General features: G+C 41.6%; 1 protein-coding gene across 2 annotated transcripts in view; it reads right to left on the reverse strand.

Annotated features, from left to right (window-relative positions):
• The window catches only part of LOC110506200 (neuronal acetylcholine receptor subunit alpha-7), a 43,255-nt gene that overhangs the window by 12,379 nt on the left and 4,645 nt on the right, over positions 1-26,231 (reverse strand). Inside the window, exons 2-5 of one of the 2 annotated variants that reach the window (XM_036964207.1) lie at positions 24,485-24,624; positions 22,696-22,740; positions 19,957-20,066; positions 18,256-18,335 (exon numbers count right to left, since the gene is read on the reverse strand). In XM_036964207.1, the coding sequence (XP_036820102.1) occupies positions 18,256-18,335; positions 19,957-20,066; positions 22,696-22,740; positions 24,485-24,624 (375 nt within the window). Of the gene's footprint in view, positions 1-15,310; positions 15,532-18,255; positions 18,336-19,956; positions 20,067-22,695; positions 22,741-24,484; positions 24,625-26,231 lie in introns of those variants that run through there. The other variant, XM_036964208.1, reaches the window with a different exon arrangement.

Below are 26,231 nucleotides of genomic sequence, written 5' to 3' on the forward strand. Positions count from 1 at the left end.
CAACAGTAAAGACAGTCCTATACACCACAATAACAGTAAAGACAGTCCTATACACCACAACAGTCCTATACACCACAACAACAATCCTATACACCACAACAACAGTAAAGACAGTCCTATACACCACAACAACAGTAAAGACAGTCCTATACGCCACAACAACAGTAAAGACAGTCCTATACACCACAACAACAGTAAAGACAGTCCTATACACCACAACAACAGTAGAGACAGTCCTATACACCACAACAGAGAACTCAAATCAGAGAAATAGGAATGAGTGCCCAGTAATCTATCATGAGAAAGACAGGCATAAAACCACAACACAAACCACAACAACAATCCTATACACCACAACAACAGTAAAGACAGTCCTATACACCACAACAACAGTAAAGACAGTCCTATACGCCACAACAACAGTAAAGACAGTCCCATGCACCACAACAACAGTAAAGACAGTCCTATACACCACAACAACAGTAAAGACAGTCCTATACACCACAACAACAGTAAAGACAGTCCTATACACCACAACAACAGTAAAGACAGTCCTATACGCCACAACGACAGTAAAAACAGTCCCATACACCACAACAACAGTAAAGACAGTCCTATACACCACAACAACAGTAAAGACAGTCCCATACACCACAACAACAGTAAAGACAGTCCCATACACCACAACAACCGTAAAGACAGTCCTATACACCACAACAACAGTAAAGACAGTCCCATACACCACAACAACAGTAAAGACAGTCCCATGCACCACAACAACCGTAAAGACAGTCCTATACACCACAACAACAGTAAAGACAGTCCTATACACCACAACAACAGTAAAGACAGTCCTGTACACCACAACAACAGTAAAGACAGTCCCATGCACCAAAACAGTAAAGACAGTCCTATACACCACAACAACAGTAAAGACAGTCCTATACACAACAACAGTCTGATACACCACAACAACAGTAAAGACAGTCCTATACACCACAACAACAGTAAAGACAGTCCTATACACCACAACAACAGTAAAGACAGTCCTATACACCACAACAACAGTAAAGACAGTCCTATACACCACAACAACAGTAAAGACAGTCCTATACGCCACAACGACAGTAAAAACAGTCCCATACACCACAACAACAGTAAAGACAGTCCTATACACCACAACGACAATAAAAACAGTCCCATACACCACAACAACAGTCCTATACACCACAACAACAGTAAAGACAGTCCTATACACCACAACAACAGTAAAGACAGTCCCATACACCACAACAACAGTAAAGACAGTCCCATACACCACAACAACCGTAAAGACAGTCCTATACACCACAACAACAGTAAAGACAGTCCTATACGCCACAACGACAGTAAAAACAGTCCCATACACCACAACAACAGTAAAGACAGTCCTATACACCACAACGACAATAAAAACAGTCCCATACACCACAACAACAGTCCTATACACCACAACAACAGTAAAGACAGTCCTATACACCACAACAACCGTAAAGACAGTCCTATACACCACAACAACAGTAAAGACAGTCCCATACACCACAACAACAGTAAAGACAGTCCCATGCACCACAACAACCGTAAAGACAGTCCTATACACCACAACAACAGTAAAGACAGTCCTATACAACACAACAACAGTAAAGACAGTCCTGTACACCACAACAACAGTAAAGACAGTCCCATACACCACAACAACAGTAAAGACAGTCCCATACACCACAACAACCGTAAAGACAGACCTATACACCACAACAACAGTAAAGACAGTCCCATACACCACAACAACAGTAAAGACAGTCCTGTACACCACAACAACAGTAAAGACAGTCCCATGCACCAAAACAGTAAAGACAGTCCTATACACCACAACAACAGTAAAGACAGTCCTATACACAAAAACAGTCTGATACACCACAACAACAGTAAAGACAGTCCTATACACCACAACAACAGTAAAGACAGTCCTATACACCACAACAACAGTAAAGACAGTCCTATACACCACAATAACAGTAAAGACAGTCCTATACACCACAACAGTCCTATACACCACAACAACAATCCTATACACCACAACAACAGTAAAGACAGTCCTATACACCACAACAACAGTAAAGACAGTCCTATACGCCACAACAACAGTAAAGACAGTCCTATACACCACAACAACAGTAAAGACAGTCCTATACACCACAACAACAGTAGAGACAGTCCTATACACCACAACAGAGAACTCAAATCAGAGAAATAGGAATGAGTGCCCAGTAATCTATCATGAGAAAGACAGGCATAAAACCACAACACAAACCACAACAACAATCCTATACACCACAACAACAGTAAAGACAGTCCTATACACCACAACAACAGTAAAGACAGTCCTATACGCCACAACAACAGTAAAGACAGTCCCATGCACCACAACAACAGTAAAGACAGTCCTATACACCACAACAACAGTAAAGACAGTCCTATACACCATAACAACAGTAAAGACAGTCCTATACACCACAACAACAGTAAAGACAGTCCTATACGCCACAACGACAGTAAAAACAGTCCCATACACCACAACAACAGTAAAGACAGTCCTATACACCACAACGACAATAAAAACAGTCCCATACACCACAACAACAGTCCTATACACCACAACAACAGTAAAGACAGTCCTATACACCACAACAACAGTAAAGACAGTCCCATACACCACAACAACAGTAAAGACAGTCCCATACACCACAACAACCGTAAAGACAGTCCTATACACCACAACAACAGTAAAGACAGTCCCATACACCACAACAACAGTAAAGACAGTCCCATGCACCACAACAACCGTAAAGACAGTCCTATACACCACAACAACAGTAAAGACAGTCCTATACACCACAACAACAGTAAAGACAGTCCTGTACACCACAACAACAGTAAAGACAGTCCCATGCACCAAAACAGTAAAGACAGTCCTATACACAACAACAGTCTGATACACCACAACAACAGTAAAGACAGTCCTATACACCACAACAACAGTAAAGACAGTCCTATACACCACAACAACAGTAAAGACAGTCCTATACACCAAAACAACAGTAAAGACAGTCCCATACACCACAACAACAGTAAAGACAGTCCCATACACCACAACAACCGTAAAGACAGTCCTATACACCACAACAACAGTAAAGACAGTCCCATACACCACAACAACAGTAAAGACAGTCCCATGCACCACAACAACCGTAAAGACAGTCCTATACACCACAACAACAGTAAAGACAGTCCTATACACCACAACAACAGTAAAGACAGTCCTGTACACCACAACAACAGTAAAGACAGTCCCATGCACCAAAACAGTAAAGACAGTCCTATACACCACAACAACAGTAAAGACAGTCCTATACACAACAACAGTCTGATACACCACAACAACAGTAAAGACAGTCCTATACACCACAACAACAGTAAAGACAGTCCTATACACCACAACAACAGTAAAGACAGTCCTATACACCACAATAACAGTAAAGACAGTCCTATACACCACAACAGTCCTATACACCACAACAACAATCCTATACACCACAACAACAGTAAAGACAGTCCTATACACCACAACAACAGTAAAGACAGTCCTATACGCCACAACAACAGTAAAGACAGTCCTATACGCCACAACAACAGTAAAGACAGTCCTATACACCACAACAACAGTAAAGACAGTCCTATACACCACAACAACAGTAGAGACAGTCCTATACACCACAACAGAGAACTCAAATCAGAGAAATAGGAATGAGTGCCCAGTAATCTATCATGAGAAAGACAGGCATAAAACCACAACACAAACCACAACAACAATCCTATACACCACAACAACAGTAAAGACAGTCCTATACACCACAACAACAGTAAAGACAGTCCTATACGCCACAACAACAGTAAAGACAGTCCCATGCACCACAACAACAGTAAAGACAGTCCTATACACCACAACAACAGTAAAGACAGTCCTATACACCACAACAACAGTAAAGACAGTCCTATACACCACAACAACAGTAAAGACAGTCCTATACGCCACAACGACAGTAAAAACAGTCCCATACACCACAACAACAGTAAAGACAGTCCTATACACCACAACGACAATAAAAACAGTCCCATACACCACAACAACAGTCCTATACACCACAACAACAGTAAAGACAGTCCTATACACCACAACAACAGTAAAGACAGTCCCATACACCACAACAACAGTAAAGACAGTCCCATACACCACAACAACCGTAAAGACAGTCCTATACACCACAACAACAGTAAAGACAGTCCCATACACCACAACAACAGTAAAGACAGTCCCATGCACCACAACAACCGTAAAGACAGTCCTATACACCACAACAACAGTAAAGACAGTCCTATACACCACAACAACAGTAAAGACAGTCCTGTACACCACAACAACAGTAAAGACAGTCCCATGCACCAAAACAGTAAAGACAGTCCTATACACCACAACAACAGTAAAGACAGTCCTATACACAACAGTCTGATACACCACAACAACAGTAAAGACAGTCCTATACACCACAACAACAGTAAAGACAGTCCTATACACCACAACAACAGTAAAGACAGTCCTATACACCACAATAACAGTAAAGACAGTCCTATACACCACAACAGTCCTATACACCACAACAACAATCCTATACACCACAACAACAGTAAAGACAGTCCTATACACCACAACAACAGTAAAGACAGTCCTATACGCCACAACAGTAAAGACAGTCCTATACACCACAACAACAGTAAAGACAGTCCTATACACCACAACAACAGTAGAGACAGTCCTATACACCACAACAGAGAACTCAAATCAGAGAAATAGGAATGAGTGCCCAGTAATCTATCATGAGAAAGACAGGCATAAAACCACAACACAAACCACAACAACAATCCTATACACCACAACAACAGTAAAGACAGTCCTATACACCACAACAACAGTAAAGACAGTCCTATACGCCACAACAACAGTAAAGACAGTCCCATGCACCACAACAACAGTAAAGACAGTCCTATACACCACAACAACAGTAAAGACAGTCCTATACACCACAACAACAGTAAAGACAGTCCTATACACCACAACAACAGTAAAGACAGTCCTATACGCCACAACGACAGTAAAAACAGTCCCATACACCACAACAACAGTAAAGACAGTCCTATACACCACAACAACAGTAAAGACAGTCCTATACGCCACAACAACAGTAAAGACAGTCCCATGCACCACAACAACAGTAAAGACAGTCCTATACACCACAACAACAGTAAAGACAGTCCTATACACCACAACAACAGTAAAGACAGTCCTATACACCACAACAACAGTAAAGACAGTCCTATACGCCACAACGACAGTAAAAACAGTCCCATACACCACAACAACAGTAAAGACAGTCCTATACACCACAACGACAATAAAAACAGTCCCATACACCACAACAACAGTCCTATACACCACAACAACAGTAAAGACAGTCCTATACACCACAACAACAGTAAAGACAGTCCCATACACCACAACAACAGTAAAGACAGTCCCATACACCACAACAACCGTAAAGACAGTCCTATACACCACAACAACAGTAAAGACAGTCCCATACACCACAACAACAGTAAAGACAGTCCCATGCACCACAACAACCGTAAAGACAGTCCTATACACCACAACAACAGTAAAGACAGTCCTATACACCACAACAACAGTAAAGACAGTCCTGTACACCACAACAACAGTAAAGACAGTCCCATGCACCAAAACAGTAAAGACAGTCCTATACACAACAACAGTCTGATACACCACAACAACAGTAAAGACAGTCCTATACACCACAACAACAGTAAAGACAGTCCTATACACCACAACAACAGTAAAGACAGTCCTATACACCACAATAACAGTAAAGACAGTCCTATACACCACAACAGTCCTATACACCACAACAACAGTAAAGACAGTCCTATACACCACAACAACAGTAAAGACAGTCCTATACGCCACAACAACAGTAAAGACAGTCCTATACACCACAACAACAGTAGAGACAGTCCTATACACCACAACAACAGTAGAGACAGTCCTATACACCACAACAGAGAACTCAAATCAGAGAAATAGGAATGAGTGCCCAGTAATCTATCATGAGAAAGACAGGCATAAAACATCTTCATCTGTATTAAAGAAAACTATTAGAGGATGAGAAAACAACTCTCTGGCGGGAGACAAAGGCCATAAAAGAGAAGGCAGTGCAAAATGGTTTTCCATTTACATGCAATGGAGACCGGCCCACGAAGACAAACGCCCCAAAATGTCATTTGTTTCTGAAAACTGATCTTCTCTACACCGTTTCTGCCTGCCTCTTCACTCATACTGCTCAACCATTGTGGTCTTACCCAATGACTTTATTGTGCAGTAAAGCATTGATAAAGCTTTGTGCCATAATGGTTTGTCTGATTGAACAAGTGTTCATTTTGAAAAGTTATGAAGCAATTTGTCCACAACGCCACTATCAATTCAGAGGAAATCTAGTAATGAGCTATTTCCAGCCATATATTTGGATGCTGCGGTACATAGACCCAGTGTTGTCTTACAGTAAGGGAAAAGTAAGAGGGAACAGAACAGTAATCACCCACACTGACAGGTTGAGGACGTACTCACATGGTAAGCGCTCGTGTCTGACAGTCTCTCTGTGTGTGTGCGTGTGCGTGTGCGTGTGTGTGTGTGTGTGTCCGAGGAGCGGAGTTGATAAGACAGTGTCATGGCTCTTTTGACGCTGTGTGTCTTGATAGTTCTGGTTCAGTAAGGGCTTGGTCAGACAGCACCTACTCTATAGTATATTAAGGGGCTTGGTCAGACAGCACCTACTCTACAGTATATTAAGGGGCTTGGTCAGACAGCACCTACTCTACAGTATATTAAGGGGCTTGGTCAGACAGCACCTACTCTACAGTATATTAAGGGGCTTGGTCAGACAGCACCTACTCTATAGTATATTAAGGGGCTTGGTCAGACAGCACCTACTCTACAGTATATTAAGGGGCTTGGTCAGACAGCACCTACTCTATAGTATATTAAGGGCTTGGTCAGACAGCACCTACACTACTGTATATTAAGGGGCTTGTTCAGACAGCACCTACACTACAGTATAATAAGGGTCTTGGACAGACAGAACCTACACTCAGAGCCGTGTGGCCCTATATGTAACGAATGTCGTCGGGAAGAGGAGAAGAGGACCAAGGTGCAGCGTGGTAAGTATTCATAATACGTTTAATAAATACGAACACTAGAACAAAAACAACAAACGAACAGTTCAGCAAGGTGCTATACACAAAACAGAAAACAACTACCTACAAACACAGGTGGGAACAGGCTACCTAAGTATGGTTCTCAATCAGAGACAAAGATAGACAGCTGCCTCTGATTGGGAACCATATCAGGCCAAACACAGAAATACAAAACATAGAATGAAAAACATAGAATTCCCACCCCAACTCATGCACAACCTGTCCTGGCTGGATCCCCCTGTAGCCCGGCAAGTGCCGAGAGTTGGAACAGACCGCACTGGGCTGCGCTGGCGAACCGGGGACACCGTGCGTAGGGCTGGTGCCGTATAACCCGGGCCGAGGAGAAGCACTGGAGACCAGATGCGCTGAGCCGGCATCATCCCTCCTGGCTCGATGCCCACTCTAGCCCGGACGATTCGAGGAGCTGCGATGTTGCGCACCGGGCTATGCGTGCGCACTGGGGACACTATGCGTGCGTTTCACCGCATAACACGGTGCCTGCCCGGTCACTCTCTCGCCACGGCAAGCACGGGGAGTTGGCTCAGGTCTCCTACCTGACATCGCCAATCTCCCGTCCAGTCCGCCAATCTCCCGTCCGTGTGACCCCCCCAATAAATTTTTGGGGCTGCCTTGCCAGCCATGTTCCCTCAAATCGCTGGCTCCCTCTACCTGCTGCCTCCGCTCTCCTGGTTGCCTCCACCTGTTCCCATGCGAGGCGATCCCTTCCAGCTAGGATCTCCTCCCATGTGTAGGAATACTTCCCGTCCAGAATGTCCTCCCATGTCCATGAGCCCATTCCATGCTGCTCCTGGTTACCACGCTGCTTGGTCCTTTTTTGGTGGGTAGTTCTGTAACGATTTTCATTGGTGGAAGGAAAGGAGGACGAAAATGCAGCGTGGTACATATCCATAATACCATTTAATCAAGAATGAATACAAAATACAAAAGAACAAGAGAATAAATGAAAACCGAAACAGTCCCGTATGGTGCAAACACTGAAATGGAAAATAACTACCCACAAACCATAGTGGGAAAACAGGCTGCCTTAGTATGGTTCTCAATCAAAGACAACGATTGACAGTTGCCTCTAATTGGGAACCATACCAGGCCAAACACATAGAACTACAAAACATAGAATGCCCACCCCAACTCACGCCCTGACCAACCTAAAACAGAGACATAAAAAAGGAACTAAGGTCAGGACGTGACAATGTAAGTGAATTGCGGGAACAGCAATCAGGTAAACCGTAACAGTAACGTTAAGTTGATGTGCTAGCTTGCAGCGCATCTCTCTCTAGTCTGTCTGTCTTGCTAACCTAGTTGGGCAGTGCATCTCTCTCTAGTCTGTCTGTCTTGCTAACCTAGCTGGGCAGTGCATCTCTCTCTAGTCTGTCTGTCTTGCTAACCTAGTTGGGCAGTGCATCTCTCTCTAGTCTGTCTGTCTTGCTAACCTAGCTGGGCAGTGCATCTCTCTCTAGTCTGTCTGTCTTGCTAACCTAGCTGGGCAGTGCATCTCTCTCTAGTCTGTCTGTCTTGCTAACCTAGCTGGGCAGTGCATCTCTTGTTCTGTCTGTGTCTTGCTTGCCAGCCACTTCCAGGGCTGTGTTCTGTGACTTTGTGACAAAAGTGAGAGTGAAATATAACTATTTATTATGTTTGATAAATGCCAACGCTGTTTATAAACTGCAGCTCGGAAAAGAGAACCGTGTCGCGCGTGAACATGAGTTCATATGCGACTGCACGAAATGAAACTTGCGCTTTCCAGCAGCAACCTCTGTGCTAACACAGACCAAGTACAGCCAGCTTCAACAAATACTAACACAGACCCAGTACAGCCAGCTTCAGCAAGTACTAACACAGACCCAGTACAGCCAGCTTCAGCAAGTACTAACACAGACCCAGTACAGCCAGCTTCAGCAAGTACTAACACAGACCCAGTACAGCCAGCTTCAGCAAATACTATGACAGACCCAGTGGAGAGAACTTGATCTGCGCCTAAGTCGGGGACAGACTCTTGACCAGATACAAATGACAGTTTTGGAGGCTGAAAGAAAGTGATTATGGGATGTCCTTACATGTTTAATAAGTATCACCCAATCTCTGGCTGAAATAAACATAGCATTCTCAGGGGTTCATCAGATAATGGAAACTTCCTAAAATAGGTTGAATTACTGGCAAAATTTGACCCTTTATGGAAAATCATACTCAACAAAATTAAAGATGGAGAGACACATGCTCATTACCTTTGGAAGCGCACACAGAATGAGATGATACAGACAGTGAGTGACAAGATTCTGGAAGCAATAGTGACTCAAGTAAGAGACTCAAAGTACATCTCCATTATCTTGGTCTGTACACCTGACATTAGTCACCAGGAGCAAATGTCCATTATTCTGAGAAGCGTGGCTTTAAAGGGAAAGCCAGAGATCAAGGATCACTTCCTCGGCTTTGTGAATGTTGAGGTTACAACAGGCTTGAATCTGTCCACTGTCATCTTAGATAAGCTGAACGAGCTCAAGATTCCATTTGAAGATTGCAGAGAGCGAGCTTATGATAATGAGACCAACAAGAAAGGCAAGCACCAAGGAGTAAAGCCAGACTGCAAAAAAAAATCCCAGAGCCGTGTTCATCCCATGTGGAGCACATACTCTAAACCTTGTCATTGCAGATGCTGCCAAATCTTCAAAAGATGCAGTTGGGTTTTTTGGGCATTAGTGAAAGCTCTTCACCTTCTTTTCAGCGGGCACACAAAGATGGAGTGTTTTGAAGAAACATGTGAACATAACCGTGAGGTCATGGAGTGACACTGGGAGAGTCGGCTCCAAACTGTTCATGCAATCAGGTATCGGGCTTCTGAGGTTCGGGAGGTATTACTGGAAGCCAGACAGATGATCAACGATCCTGCGGCCAAAGTGGAGGCACGAGCACTTGCAGAGGAAGTTGGATCCTACCGCTTTTTTAATTGCTGTGTCGTATGGTGTGAGATACTGACAATGACAAACAAGGTGAACAAGCTCCTCCAATCTGCCTCAATGCAGTTGGAGATCACAGTACATTTAATCTCAAATGCAATGACCTCCCTCACTACATACTGGGAAACTGGATTCTCTGAGGCCCAGACAACAGCCAAAAGCATTTGTGAGGAAATTAATGTGGAGGCTGTTCTGAAAGAGAAGAGACTGGGAAACAGCAAGAGACATTTCAGCTATGAGGCTCCTAATGAACCAGGAACCGATGCACTGGAAAACCTTGATGTCAACTACTTCAACATTGTGGTCGACTCTGCTGTGACATCCATGGATGAGAGATTTGAAACACTCAGGTGAACCAGGTGAAAACCAAATATGGAGTGCAGCTGAACTTCAGCACTGCCTCTCAGATGTCCAGTGAATCTTTAAAGGCTCACTGCATGGAAGTTAAAAACACTCTAACCGTCAGAGATGTCTGTGACATCAGTGGAATGGATCTGGCACATGAGATTCAGAATGTACCTGATCTGCCATCAGACAAGATGACTGCCTTTGAGATGCTTTCCTTTCTCTGTGAGAAACACCTGGAGGAACTCTATCCTAACCCTTTCAAAATGAAAGCTCATCAAAAGCTACCTGAGGTCTTTCATGTCACAGGAACGTCTGGCCATCAAGAGTATAAATCATGACGTGGGGAATCACATGTCCTATGATGACATCGTTGATGATTTTGCCTCAAGAAAGTGCAGAAGAGGAATATTTTGATGGTAAGATTTTAATTAAAAAATGCAAATGTTTACACACTTAGTAACATTTAAGATTGTATAGCAGAAGTGCATTTGTGTAAATAACTGCTTAACTATGTGACATACTTTCTCAATTTCTTCCCGACAGTCCAGATAGACTGGTGCCCAGACAGACTGGTGCCCAGACAGACTGGTGCCCAGACAGACTGGTGCCCATGCTAATGCTGAAAATGCCCAGGCTGTAGAGGGAACCAAAGTTAATCACATAGCTGTATACAGTTGAAGTCGGAAGTTTACATACACCTTAGCCAAATACATAACATTTTTCACAATTCCTGACATTTAATCATAGTAAAAATTCCCTGTCTTAGGTCAGTTAGGATCACCATTTTGTTTTAAGAATGTGAAATGTCAGAATCATAGTATAGAGAATGATTTATTTCAGCTTTTATTTATTTCATCACATTCTCAGTGGGTCAGAAGTTTACATACACTCAATTAGTATTTGGTAGCATTGTTTAACTTGGGTCAAACATTTCAGGTAGCCTTCCACAAGCTTCCCACAATAAGTTGGGTGAATTTTGGCCAATTCCTTTGGATGGGCCAACTTTGGAAGTATGCTTGGGGTCATTGTCCATTTGGAAGACCCATTTGCGACCAAGCTTTAACTTCCTGACGGATGTCTTCAGATGTTGCTTTAATATATCCACATAATTTTCCCTCCTCATGATACCACCTATTTTGTGAAGTGCACCAGTCCCTCCTGCAGCAAAGCACCCCCACAACATGATGCTGCCACCCCCGTGTTTCACAGTTGGGATGGTATTCTTCGGCTTGCAAGCCTCCCTCTTTTTCCTCCAAACATAACGTTGGTCTTTATGGCCATTATGGCCATTTTTGTTTCATCAGACCAGAGGACATTTCTCCAAAAAGTACGATCTTTGTTCCCATGTGCAATTGCAAACCGTAGTCTGGCTTTTTTATGGCGGTTTTGGAGCAGTGGCTTCTTCCTTGCTGAGCGGCCTTTCAGGTTATGTCGAAATATGACTCGTTTTACTGTGGATATAGATACTTTTGTACCTGTTTCCTCCAGCATCTTCACAAGGTCTTTTGCTGCTGTTCTGGGATTGATTTGCACTTTTCACACCAAAGTACGTTCATCTCTAGGAGACAGAATGCAGCTCCTTCCTGAGCAGTATGACGGCTGCGTGGTCCCGTGGTGTTTATACTTGCGTACTGTTGTTTGTACAGATAAACATGGTACCTTCAGGCGTTTGGAAATTGCTCCCAAGGATGAACCAGACTTGTGGAGGTCTACAATTTTTTTCTGAGGTCTTGGCTGATTTCTTTTGGTTTTCCCATGATGTCAAGCAAAGAGGCACTGAGTTTGAAGGTAGGCCTTGAAATACATCCACAGGTACACCTCCAATTGACTCAAATTATGTCAAATAGCCTATCAGAAGCTTCTAAAGCCATGACATAATTTTCTGGAAGTTTCCAAGCTGTTTAAAGACACAGTCAACTTAGTGTATGTAAACTTCTGACCCACTAGAATTGTGATACATTGAATTATATGTGAAATAATCTGTCTGTAAACAATTGTTGGAAAAATGACTTGTGTCATGCACAAAGTAGATGTCCTAACCGACTTGCCAAAACTATATTTTGTTACCAAAAAATTTGGAGTGGTTGAAAAACGAGTTTTAATGACTCCAACCTAAGTGTATGTAAACCTCCGACTTCAACTGTAGGTTTTATTTGACTATTTTGAGAGATATCGCTGCAGCCATAGCCTTTAGGATTATGTTTACATTGTATAGACAAAGCTAATTGTATAATATTGTGAGGACTGGACTCATTACCAGGCAGCAGTGCGAAAGCTCAGTGTTATATTTTGTTATTTTCTGTATTTTCTATTATTTCTTATTTATGTTAATGTTAATATACACTTATCTTAAGATTCTATAGGAAATATTATGATAATAAAATAAATATGGCTTGTTTATACCTCAGTCTGTTCTGTAGAGGTCTACTTATTCTTACACCGACAGATGGAGCAAACTGTTTTAAAGGAGGGAGGATTGTAATGGGAGCACTGAGGTGTCAGGTGTGACTGTGTGGCAATGAACAATGGTTTACATGTTCTCACGGGTCAGGTAGGGGGCCCCTTAGCAGAATGTTGCTTAGGGCCACAGGGAGGACAGGACTGGCTCTGCCTACATTGTGTTGTGTTGTCTGAAGACAAAATAAGAATGACAGTGTTGAAGATTGTAGAAACTGAAAAAAATCTACTTCTCACCCAACCACAGTTAAAAAGGGAGTTTAAAGGCCCAGTGCAGTCAAAAACGTGAATTTCTACTTTAAAAAATATATATATTTCCACACTATGAGGTTGGAATAATACTGTGAAATTGTGACAATTATGAGAATGCCCAGAGTTTTTTTCAGAAGAGCTGTTTAAAAATACATTTCAGCCTGTTTTGGTGCTATGGAGTTTTGGCCTGCCTGGTGACATCACCAGGCAGTGAATTAGTTAATAGAACAATAAGAAAGAGAGTTCCAAACCTCTCTTGCCAATAACAGATAGTTTTCAGTTGTCCCCTCCCCACTCAGACCACTACCAGACAGTCCTAACTGAATTCTTACTTGAGAAATCTTTGCCAAGAAGCCATTTTTGTTTATTTTTGACCAGTTTAATTGAAAACTATCACAGTAAGTTACATAATTGTTACCCAGAAATGAGTTGATAGAGATAAAAACCTCTGAATCGGACCTTTAACATTGTGTTTTTACACCCACAGCTCCTTGGTAGAATGTTGCAATTCTATGAGATTTTACCACCTACTGTTCTCTTTGATATCTTCAGGGACTATGGTTGTGTCTCGAATGGCACCCTATTCCCTACATGTGATGTAGGCTTAGTCCAAAGTAGTGCATGTGAACTACATAGGGAATAGGGTGCTGTTTGGGACGCAGTCATGATGACATACATCATGATTGACTGAAGGGAAGTTACAGGAGGATTGTCGGGTCTCTTGGGCGGGAGGGAAAGAAACGTGGACAAGCTAGAAAAGTAACAAATAAATAGATTTAATCTGCAGTGAAGTGGGACTAAAACTGGACTGGTCTTGTATTGGTTGGAAGGAAAGACAGCATTCTAATGATCTTCTTCGTCTTCTTCTTTGTAATTCTTCTACCTATTATTATTCTGCACCAATTTCAGGCCCCCAGAAGTGTAGAAATAGACAGATAATAATAGGGCAACATTTAAGTAGTGTATTTTGTGATAATACGAAGACATGTATTTCAAAGCAATATTTCTCAACTGACAGAATGGTGCTAAATCTGCTTAGTACGAATATCAAATATCTGAAAATATTAGATTGGGTTAACGGGGTTCATTTCACTTACAGTATAAGTACTGTATAAAAATCCCACTCAACCAAAATCAACTGCATTTCTTTCTCACGCTGGGTTAAATGTTGAGAATGGTTTATTGTCATATCTGGACATATCTTTAAAAGCGGCAATCAGCAGTTGAAACAATAACAAAACAAACCCCCTGCCACTGTTTCTCTAAAAAGCTGAGGGATGTGGGGCTAGAGAAATGCAACCACTCAAATTCATATACAGAGCTATAGATGCAAGGAGTGACCAGCCATGATATCACAATTATAGTTGTAACCATGTTTCGAGGCTATAAAGTGTTTGTTTACAAACATTGGAGTAAAACAAACGTATATTTTGGGTTACAATGGGGTACGACAGTTGAACTAAGCTCATGGGGCATTTATAAGTTATATTGTTAAATAATCAATGGGTACATATATTTATTTAATCAGTCCAAAAATGGACGTAGCTATTGCAGATTGCCCCTTTAAAGAACAGATGGTCAATTGAACATAGTGGTAGAGCTTTCAGAATCATCTCATATCAAAGATGAAATTGGATTATGGTTCCGGGATGTTGGACGAAACAATAAATAAAGTGCTTTGAAAGCCAAAACATCCTTCCTACCACGATATTGATCTAATGACTGACTGTGCATTTGGCTTGTGCAGTGGAGGTCAGACAGTCCTAGCAAGACTAGCCTCACGCTGTGGCGTCATCTTCCCTGAAACCTGACATTAACTCAAGGTAACTGAAACGAGTAGAGTGAATCCAAAAATAATTCCTTACCCCAGGATACTTCAACGGGTCAATACATTTTTTCAAGCTGGGCTAAAGCGCACTTGGGTACACTTTCTTTCCGGGAGTAGAGTGAAGTTAATGGTTAAGGTTATGATTGGGGGAGTGGAAGCTGATCCTGGACAGTGGCTTGCAAAAGTATTCACTCCCCTTGGCATTTTTCCTATTTTGTTGCAAACACATGTTATTTAAATTGATTTTTATTTGGATTGTAATGGACATACACAAAATAGTCCAAAATGCTGAAGTGAAATGAAAAAAATGTACTTTAAAAATAATTAAATAAATTCAAAAAGTGGTGTGTGTGTATGTATTCACCCCCTTTGCTATGCTCCTAAATAAGATCTGGTGCAACCAATTACCTTCAGAAGTCACATAATTAGTTAAATAAAGTCCACCTGTGTGCAATCTAAGTGTCACATGATCTCAGTATATATATACATACACCTGTTCTGAAAGGCCCCAGAGTCTGCAACACCTCTAAGCAAGGGGCACCACCAAGCAAGCGGCACTATGAAGACCAAGGAGCTCCAAACTGGTCAGGGACAAAGTTGTGGAGAAGTACAGATCAGGGTTGGGTTATAAAAAATATCAGAAACTTTGAACATCCCACGGAGCACCATTAAATCCATTATTAAAACATGGAAAGAATATAGCACCACAACAAACCTACCAAGAGAGGGTTGCCCACCAAAACTCACAGACCAGGCAGGGAGGGCATTAATCAGAGAGGCAAGAAAGAGACCAAAGATAACCCTGAAGGATCTGCAAAGTTCCACAGTGGAGATTGGACTTTCTGTCCATAGGACTACTTTAAGCCGTACACTCCACAGAGCTGGGCTTTACGGAAGAGTGGCCAGAAAAAAAGCCATTGCTTAAATAAAAAAATAAGCAAACACGTTTGGTGTTCACCATTAGGCATGTGGGAGACTCCCCAAACATATGGAAGAAAGTACTCTGGTCAGATGAGACTTAAATGTAGCATTTTGGCCATCAAGGAAACCCCTATGTCTGGCACAAACCCAACACCTCATCACCCCGAGAACACAATCCCCACAGTGAAGCATGGTGGTGGCAGCATCACGCTGTGGGGATGTTTTTCATTGGCAGGGACTAGGAAACTGGTCAGAATTGAAGGAATGACAGATGGCGCAAAATACAGGGAAATTCTTGAGTGAAACCTGTTTAAGTCTTCCAGAGATTTGAGACTAGGATAGAGGTTCACATTCCAGCAGGCCAATGACCCTAAGCATACTGCTAAAGCAACACATGAGTGGTTTAAGGGGAAACATTTAAATGTCTTGGAATGGCCTAGTCAAATCCCAGACCTCAATCTAATTGAGAATCTGTGGTATGACTTAAAGATTGCTGTACACCAGGGGAACCCATCCAACTTGAAGGAGCTGGAGCAGTTTTGGCTTGAAGAATAGGCAAAGATCTCAGTGGCTAGATGTGCCAAACTTATAGAGACATACCCCAAGAGACTTGCTGCTGTAATTGCTGCAAAAGGTGGCTCTATAAAGTATTGACTTTGGGAGGGGGGGGGGGGGGGGGTGAACAGTTATGCACGCTCAAGGTTTCAATTTTTTTTGTCTTATTTCTTGTTTGTTTCACAATAACAAATCTTCAAAGTGGTGGGCATGTTGTGTAAATCAAATGATACAACCCCCCCAAAAATCTATTTTAATTCCAGGTTGTCTGACAACAAAATAGGAAAAATGCCATGGGGGGGTGAGTACTTTCGCAACCACTGTACCTAGAGGAAGTGTTTTTTATTGTATTTTTGTTTCCCCTTTATTTAACCAGGTGGCCAGTTGAGAACAAGTTCTCATTTACAACTGCGACCTGGCCAAGATAAAGCATAGCAGTTTGACACAAACAACAACACAGAGTTACACGTGGAATAAACAAACGTTCAGTCAATAACACAATAGAAAAGTCTATATTCAGTGTGTGAAAATGAAGTAAGATTAGGGCGGTAAGGCAATAAATAGGCCATAGTGGCGAAATAATTACAATTTATCAATTAAACACTGGAGTGATAGATGTGCAGAAGATGAATGTGGAAACAGCCAGGTGGAAAGCATGGCCAGCCATAGAAAAATGCTTATTGAATTTCTCATTTATCGTGGATTTATCGGTGACAGTGTTTCCTAGCCTCAGTGCAGTGGGCACTGCACAGGTGCTCTTATTCTCCATGGACTTTACAGTGTCCCAGAACTTTTTGGGTTTGTGCTACAGGATGCACATTTCTGTTTGAAACAGCTAGCCTTTGCTTTCCTAACTGCCTGAGTGTATTGGTTCCTAACTTCCCTGAAAAGTTGTCCATTGCAAAGGCTATTCGATGCTAATGCAGTACGCCACAGGATGTTTTTGTGCTGGTCAAGGGCAGTCAGGTCTGGGGTGAACCAAGGGCTATATCTGTTTCCTAGTTCTACATTTTTTGAATGGGGCATGCTTATTTAAGATGGTTAGGAAAGCACATTTAAAGAATAACCAGGCATCTACTCTACTGACAGGATGAGGTCAAAATCCTTCCAGGATACCCGGGCCAGGTCGGTTAGAAAGGCCTGCTCGCGGAAGCGTTTTAGGTGAGGGGTGTTCGTTTGACCACGGACCCATTACGGACGCAGGCAATGAGACAGTGATCGCTGAGATCCTGGTTGAAGATAGCAGAGGTGTATTTAGAGGGCAGGTTGGTCAGGATGATATCTATGAGGGTGCCCGTGTTTACGGATTTGGGGTTGTACCTGGTAGGTTCCATGATAATTTGGGTGAGATTGAGGGCATCTAGCTTAGACCCCAGAGCCAACTAAACAGGTCAAATCCATAGAAGGTGAGCTTTTATGGTTCAGTGGAACTGACTTGGGAAAACAGAGTTAATGTGGAAGGTATTGAATATGGATATCCAGGCATGGTACTTGAGCTATACTTACCTGGAGGCAAGTAGGAGCAGGACCCAGAGGAGTTGACCAACACATTGGTATGGAAGGTAGCATCAAACCTCTCGTCGGCACTATGGGAGAACATGGATGTGTTCAGTTAGTGGGCATTAGTGTAGTCGTTCCCAAACCCGCTCCTTGGGGATGCCCAGCCATTCCAAATACGAGTTACATTCCAACACTACAGTAGCACAGCTGATTTAACAAATTATTGCCTTGCTGATTGGTTCACTAGTTGAATTAGGTGTGCTGATTGGTTGACTAGTGGAATTAGGTGTTCTGATTAGTTGACTAGTGGAATTAGGTGTTCTGATTGGTTGACTAGTGGAATTAGGTGTGCTTGCACTGGAGCGGTTGGCAGGCCATTACAAGAGGGCTGGGAACCACTACATTAATGTATAGGCAGGCCTTTACAAGAGGGTTGGGACCCACTACATTAATGTGCAGACAGGCCCTTAAAAGAGGGTTGGGACCCACTACATTAATGTGCAGACAGGCCCTTAGAAGAGGGTTGGGACCCACTACATTAATGTGCAGACAGGCCCTTAGAAGAGGGTTGGGAACGACTACATTAATGTGCAGACTGCAACACAACAGTCTTTTATTTGTGTGGTAGTATGACCTTGAGCTGTGAAAACCACGATCATGAATCATACAGCTATAAATCACTAGAGCAACACAGACTGTTAATCAGGATGTAGCTCCACCTCCATTCATACTACTCACAAAGGATTACATGGCAAAGAAAATGTACTGTATCAATTCCATTACTGTAGTGTTAAAATTAAATCCATTACTGTAGTGTTACTGTGGTGTTAAAAAGTTAAAAAGATATGCCAGCCTTCGAAATGAGTATTCCTGCCTCATTATTTTCTAGGTTACCATGTGATAGAAGACCTGAAGTATGGTTCCTTTGTTGCAGCATAGCAACAGCTACATTCCCCTAGAGATGGCCTAGTCAGTGTAGAGCTCTGTCTCTCGCAATACATAATGCACTCCTCCAACTGAACTCCCAAAGGTTTCAATAGGAATGGAGAAAGGTGAGCTCAAGTTAAAAGAGTTGCCGTTCCACGGGAGGCAAAAAGCCACCATAGTGGAATGTAATTGACTGGGGTGAAACTAAAGCTTTGTTCAGAAGAACAGTGACAGATAGGGACGAGAATGTTGTTTTCTGCATTAGGGGGAAACAGGCAGGGGGTTCTGCTGTTACCATTTTATTTACATTTATTTACATTTTCTTCACTGGGATTGTCCTTGAAGAAAGTTTATGAGGGTTAATGGTATACAATAGCATATGGAATTCTGCATTTTTGGTGAAATACTCTTTTGCTTTTTCTGACTTTATTTGCATGAAGAATAGCCTTGCTGGCCAGCCTTACTTAAAACGCACATCATTCTGTAAGCTCACAAGATCAGGCTGGCTCCTAAAGAAGCAGTTCCTGCTATTATAATCTGTGTATTGTACATTTCCAATGTTAGGAAAATAGTTTATTTCCTCAAATCAACGCTGTCATATGGCAATATGTTCAAAAGCATTTAATGTACAAGAGGTATGAGCTCAACACCTGTCTTACAAACTATATAAGTCCTGCTTCCACCTCATGCTAATACATTAGAGGCCATAGTAATGGAGTTGGCCAGCTGTATAGAGCAAGAACTGGTTATGGGGTCCAAGATTACTGGTATAGTACTAACCTGTTATACAGCAGGATGTCTGGCTTCCAGATTTGGCTATCAGGGAATCTCACATTGGCCACCCCAGGGTACTCAGACTGATTCCACTGCAGGTAATAATCATTCCAGTACTGGAGAGAGAAACATAACACACACCTCATATTCTCACCACTCCTCCACACACGTTTCCAGATAAGCTAAGTCCATTAGTGGGAGGTTCTGTGGCCTCGCATCGCTTGTTGAACCTGATCACGGTTTGATAAACAAAGTATCCATCTATGCAGATGAATCTGAAAATGGAAATGGTCAAAGTTTTGTGGTAACTGGGGAAACCAGGCATTGCATAGCAACAAAAAGGAACATCTTTAAAGGGTATAAGAAGTGTAGGAGTGTTAACTATAGTTGTTTGTCATGACTGTTTGTTTTACTGCTTGTTATGTCTAAGGCACAGGCAGCTGCCGGAACCTTAATTGTGGAGGACGGGCTCATAGTAATGGCTGGAATGGAACAAATGGAATGTTATCGAACACATCAAACACCTGGTTTCCATGTGTTTGATACCATTCCATTAACTCAATTCAATACATTATTATGCGCCGTCCTCCCCTCAGCAGCCTCCTGTGGGACTCTAAGGGTATTGCTGACAGAACCATGTCTTTATTAAAGACACAGATCAGATTAGAATCTGTCCCAGTCTTTATTAAAGACCCAGAGCAGATCAGATTAGAATCTGTCCCAGTCTTTATTAAAGACCCAGAGCAGATCAGATTAGAATCTGTCCCAGTCTTTATTAAAGACCCAGAGCAGATCAGATTAGAATCTGTCCCAGTCTTTATTAAAGACCCAGAGCAGATCAGATTAGAATCTGTCCCAGTCTTTATTAAAGACCCAGAGCAGATCAGATTAGAATCTGTCCCAGTCTTTATTAAACACCCAGAGCAGATCAGATTAGAATCTGTCCCAGTCTTTATTAAACACACAGAGCAGATCAGATTAGAATCTGTCCCAGTCTTTATTAAACACACAGAGCAGATCAGATTAGAATCTGTCCCAGTCTTTATTAAACACACAGATCAGATTAGAATCTGTCCCAGTCTTTATTAAACACACAGAACAGATCAGATTAGAATCTGTCCCAGTCTATAATAAACAACTGTATCAAGGAATAAACATTTTATGGGATTAAGGCTATGCTACAGTCTTTTCTAAAAAATCTACATTTAACTGCCAAAATAAAGGAAACACTTGAGTAAATGAGGGATACAAAGTACTGTATATTGAAAGCAGGTGCTTCCACACAGATGTGGTTCCTGAGTTAATTAAGCAATTAACATCCCATCCTGCTTAGGGTCATGTATAAAAATACCTCAGTGATTTTGAAAGAGAGGTCTCAAAGGAGCATAGGGGGTTTTAAAGGAGCATATGGGGTTAAAATTGCGTGTGTGTGTGTGTGTGTGTGTGTGTGTGTGTGTGTGTGTGTGTGTGTGTGTGTGTGTGTCTCAGTCACCAGATCTCAACCTAATTGAACACTAATGGGAGATTCTGGATGCCTGAGACAGCGTTTTCCACCACCATATTATGTCATTTCTTGTGGAAGAATGGTGTCATATCCCTCCAATAGAGTTCCAGACACTTCTATGCCAAGGTGCATTGAAGCTGTTCTGGCAGGCCAACGCCCTATTAAGACACGTTATGTTGGTGTTTCCTTTATTCTGGCAGTTACCTGCATTTTCCAATTCTAATTCAAATGTGGATGACTAAACAAGTCATGGACATAGTGACCATTATCAATCAGTTTGAGAGTTGTAAATGATTGGTTTGAAAAGGTAATGAGTCTTACAATGGCCTACACATCCTGTATCATACTTTGAGATTTGAGATGGGTAGCGTGGACTGTTCATCATTTCAACAACACCAGACTGGTGTAGCAGGGTGAGGTTTCCATACGTCATGTTTGATATGCCATGACACATCACAACCAACGGAGCCCTAGTATGGAGCATGACTAAGCATACCCTGTCAAATAATAATAATAATAGCCAGTGTATCGTCAGTTTTCATTCTTTATATGGAGGTTGGCAGTCATGTTGTTATCAGTAAGTGTTAGCAGACATAACAAATGGAGGTTGCACCACCTCATGAGTGTACTGTAAGTGTAGCAATATCAACACGGTCTCAATTACTTTCTTTAGCAAGCTGTCCTGGGTGCTCATCAAACAGATTACCTCCGAGTCTAGAGATGGGTGTCGGGTTGTATATATTTTATTGTCTTAATGTAACGTTGTCTTCCCCACCAGGGGGTTGAGCCACAGACCGTGGATATTTATCAGAGGGATACTATAATAGTCTGTTTCTGGAGTAAGGTCAAATCTATCTATAAGGTCTACGGAGTGGCTCTATGAAGGACTGACTGTCTGGAGGTTGTCCATTCGTTAAGGTGATTTAAAACAGCCAACACAACATTCATACAGTTTGCTGATGAGGCGAGAGCGGGAGAGGACTTACTGTCATAAAACATAAACGTCATCTTCACTCAGTTGTGTGTGACTGAGTAGCTTAGTTATTGTTCCCGAGTTGACCAATTTGCAAGATAGATGGAGGTGTAGTGTACTGCAGTATGGTATAATATTGTATAGTGTAGTGTAGTCTAGTGTATTGTACAGTACAGTACAATACAGTATAGTATAGTGCAGTATAGTACAGTACAGTATATAGTCTAAATTAAACGTGTTGAAACAGGCAAATGGAAAAATGTCTTACCAGCTGCAGCCATATGTTGGTTGTTAAAACCTGGTTCTTCTCATCCTGTTGCATTGAGAGATAGATGAACATGTCAGTTTGTAACATGAAAGAGAGATAGATGAACATGTCAGTTTGTAGCATGAAAGAGAGATAGATGAACATGTCAGTTTGTAACATGAAAGAGAGATAGATGAACATGTCAGTTTGTAACATCAGAGAGAGATAGATGAACATGTCAGTTTGTAACATGATAGAGAGATAGATGAACATGTCAGTTTGTAGCATGAAAGAGAGATAGATGAACATGTCAGTTTGTAACATCAGAGAGAGATAGATGAACATGTCAGTTTGTAACATGATAGAGAGATAGATGAACATGTCAGTTTGTAGCATGAAAGAGAGATAGATGAACATGTCAGTTTGTAACATCAGAGAGAGATAGATGAACATGTCAGTTTGTAACATGATAGAGAGATAGATTAACATGTCAGTTTGTAGCATGATAGAGAGATAGATGAACATGTCAGTTTGTAACATCAGAGAGAGATAGATGAACATGTCAGTTTGTAACATGATAGAGAGATAGATGAACATGTCAGTTTGTAACATCAGAGAGAGATAGATGAACATGTCAGTTTGTAGCATGATAGAGAGATAGATGAACATGTCAGTTTGTAACATGAAAGAGAGATAGATGAACATGTCAGTTTGTAACATCAGAGAGAGATAGATGAACATGTCAGTTTGTAACATCAGAGAGAGATAGATGAACATGTCAGTTTGTAGCATGATAGAGAGATAGATGAACATGTCAGTTTGTAACATCAGAGAGAGATAGATGAACATGTCAGTTTGTAGCATGATAGAGAGATAGATGAACATGTCAGTTTGTAACATCAGAGAGAGATAGATGAACATGTCAGTTTGTAGCATGATAGAGAGAGATATGAACATGTCAGTTTGTAACATCAGAGAGAGATAGATGAACATGTCAGTTTGTAGCATGATAGAGAGATAGATGAACATGTCAGTTTGTAACATCAGAGAGAGATAGATGAACATGTCAGTTTGTAGCATGATAGAGAGATAGATGAACATGTCAGTTTGTAACATGATAGAGAGATAGATGAACATGTCAGTTTGTAACATCAGAGAGAGATAGATGAACATGTCAGTTTGTAACATCAGAGAGAGATAGATGAACATGTCAGTTTGTAGCATGATAGAGAGATAGATGAACATGTCAGTTTGTAACATGATAGAGAGATAGATGAACATGTCAGTTTGTAACATGATAGAGAGATAGATGAACATGTCAGTTTGTAACATCAGAGAGAGATAGATGAACATGTCAGTTTGTAGCATGATAGAGAGACAGATGAACATGTCAGTTTGTAACATAATAGAGAGATAGATGAACATGTCAGTTTGTAACATGATAGAGAGATAGATGAACATGTCAGTTTGTATCATCAGAGAGAGATAGATTAACATGTCAGTTTGTAACATCAGAGAGAGAGATAGATGAACATGTCAGTTTGTAACATCAGAGAGAGAGATAGATGAACATGTCAGTTTGTAACATGATAGAGAGATAGATGAACATGTCAGTTTGTAACATCAGAATAGAGAATAAAGTAATACAACAACCCAGTGTTTCTCAATCCATTCCTGAAGGACCCCAGAGGTGAACATTTTTGTTACAAAACAACTAATCACCCTTGATTTGAGTTGAATCAGGTTGGTTAGTGTTGGACTAGCACAACAATATGTGAGCTCTGTTAACTTGCGTACCACAGTAACTCACCACGTCCATGATCTGCATCAAACTAAAGCTGAAGTTGACGGTGAGGGAGTGGGTGTCATTGAACACTGGCCTTTCTAGTGGGTTGTAGTTGGCCATAAGATCCTTGTACAGCCTCCGCTGGGGTTCCCCTTGGAGGGACACTGCCAGGGGAAAAACCACAACAGAGGTAGACATTTGAGCTCCTGTTTTAAAATGTGCTTGGTCTTCTCTGAAGATCGATAGACTTTACGTAGATGTGTATGTAGTCCCTGTTGTACAGTCGGAAATAACATGTCTTGTTAACCACAGTGTTGTAAAAAATGGTCATGGTCAAAAATGGTCAAGTCCTTTCACTATCTCTGTCACATACATGACCCAAAGCAAAATATAAAATAAAATTCTCATTTTCAATGACGGCCTAGGAACAGTGAGTTAACTGCCTGTTCAGGGGCAGAACGACAGACGACCTTGTCAGCTCGGGGGTTTGAACTTGCAACCTTGCGGTTACTAGTCCAACGCTCTAACCACTAGGTTACCTGCCGCCCCAGTACTGATGTAATGGTGAGGATGACTGTCACGACTTCACCGAAGTCGGTCCCTCTCCTTGTCCCTCTCCTTGTTCGGGCAGCGTTCGGCGGTCGACGTCACCGGCCTTCTAGCCATCGCCGATCCACTTTTCATTTTCCATTTGTTTTGTCTTTGTTTTACACACCTGGTTTCAATTCCACAATTCCATGTTCATTATTTAACCCTCTGTTTTCCCCATGTTTTTTGTGCGTGCTTGTTTATTGTAAATTCGGTCCGTTGTTTGTGGGCCTGGTGTTTCTTCGTGTACTTTGATATTTTGAGTAAAGTTCCTTGTGTTACTCATCTCTGCTGTCCTGTGCCTGACTCCTCTGCACCAGCTACACCCAGATCCTTACAATGACAGTTAGTTCTAAGTTAGTTCTAGTTTAATTTTCCATGTTTAGCCTTTTCTGTGTATTATATTTCTACTATTGACTGTTACCATTTTATTGTTGTTATTTTTAGAATTGTTTAGTATTATTATTTACTACCATTTTATATTATTATTCTTTATTCTTTGCTATTTTATAACAATGTATATTGTATACAATATTGCTTTGGCAATATTGACAATGTTTTTCATGCCAATAAAGCAGCTTGAATTTGAGAGAGAAAGAGAGAGAGAGAAAGAGAGAGAGAGAGAGAGAGAGAGAGAAAGAGAGAGAGATTGAGAGATTGAGAGAGACTATAAACCACCTGGTGGACAGCCGGTCCAGCTCATTTGGATGCTTGCTTATTGATCCAAGAGGCTCATCAAACGTTCTCCAGCTAGATTCAGCTAGTAGCATACTGACACCCTATAACTCTCAGTACTTCAGTAATCTCTGACATGTCTTAGTAAGCCCTTCTACAGTACCAGTCATTGGAATGCATGTCCATGGTTGTGTTCAGTACAGAAAAAAACGTTTTGAAACTACCTAAAATTGTCCAATGAGATCACAGATTTTTGTTTACTATTGCAAACCATTGTCACGGTGCACTGCACTGAACAGAGCCTAGGTGTTTTCTCCCAGCTACGCATGGACCATAACAGCACAGTGTACTCAGTTCATTCAGAGTCCTCCCTCTTAAATTCTCTGAAAAGGTCTTCCTCTATTTTAAGGCACTTCAGACACCGAATGGCTACTTACTTTTCTAATAGCCAAAATCCAATTACCCAGAAACACCTCTGGGAGAGCACTTTACTCCATTGATTTGGTTG

The sequence above is a fragment of the Oncorhynchus mykiss genome, chromosome 26 (assembly GCF_013265735.2).
Source record: "Oncorhynchus mykiss isolate Arlee chromosome 26, USDA_OmykA_1.1, whole genome shotgun sequence".
Classification (NCBI taxonomy): domain Eukaryota; kingdom Metazoa; phylum Chordata; class Actinopteri; order Salmoniformes; family Salmonidae; genus Oncorhynchus; species Oncorhynchus mykiss.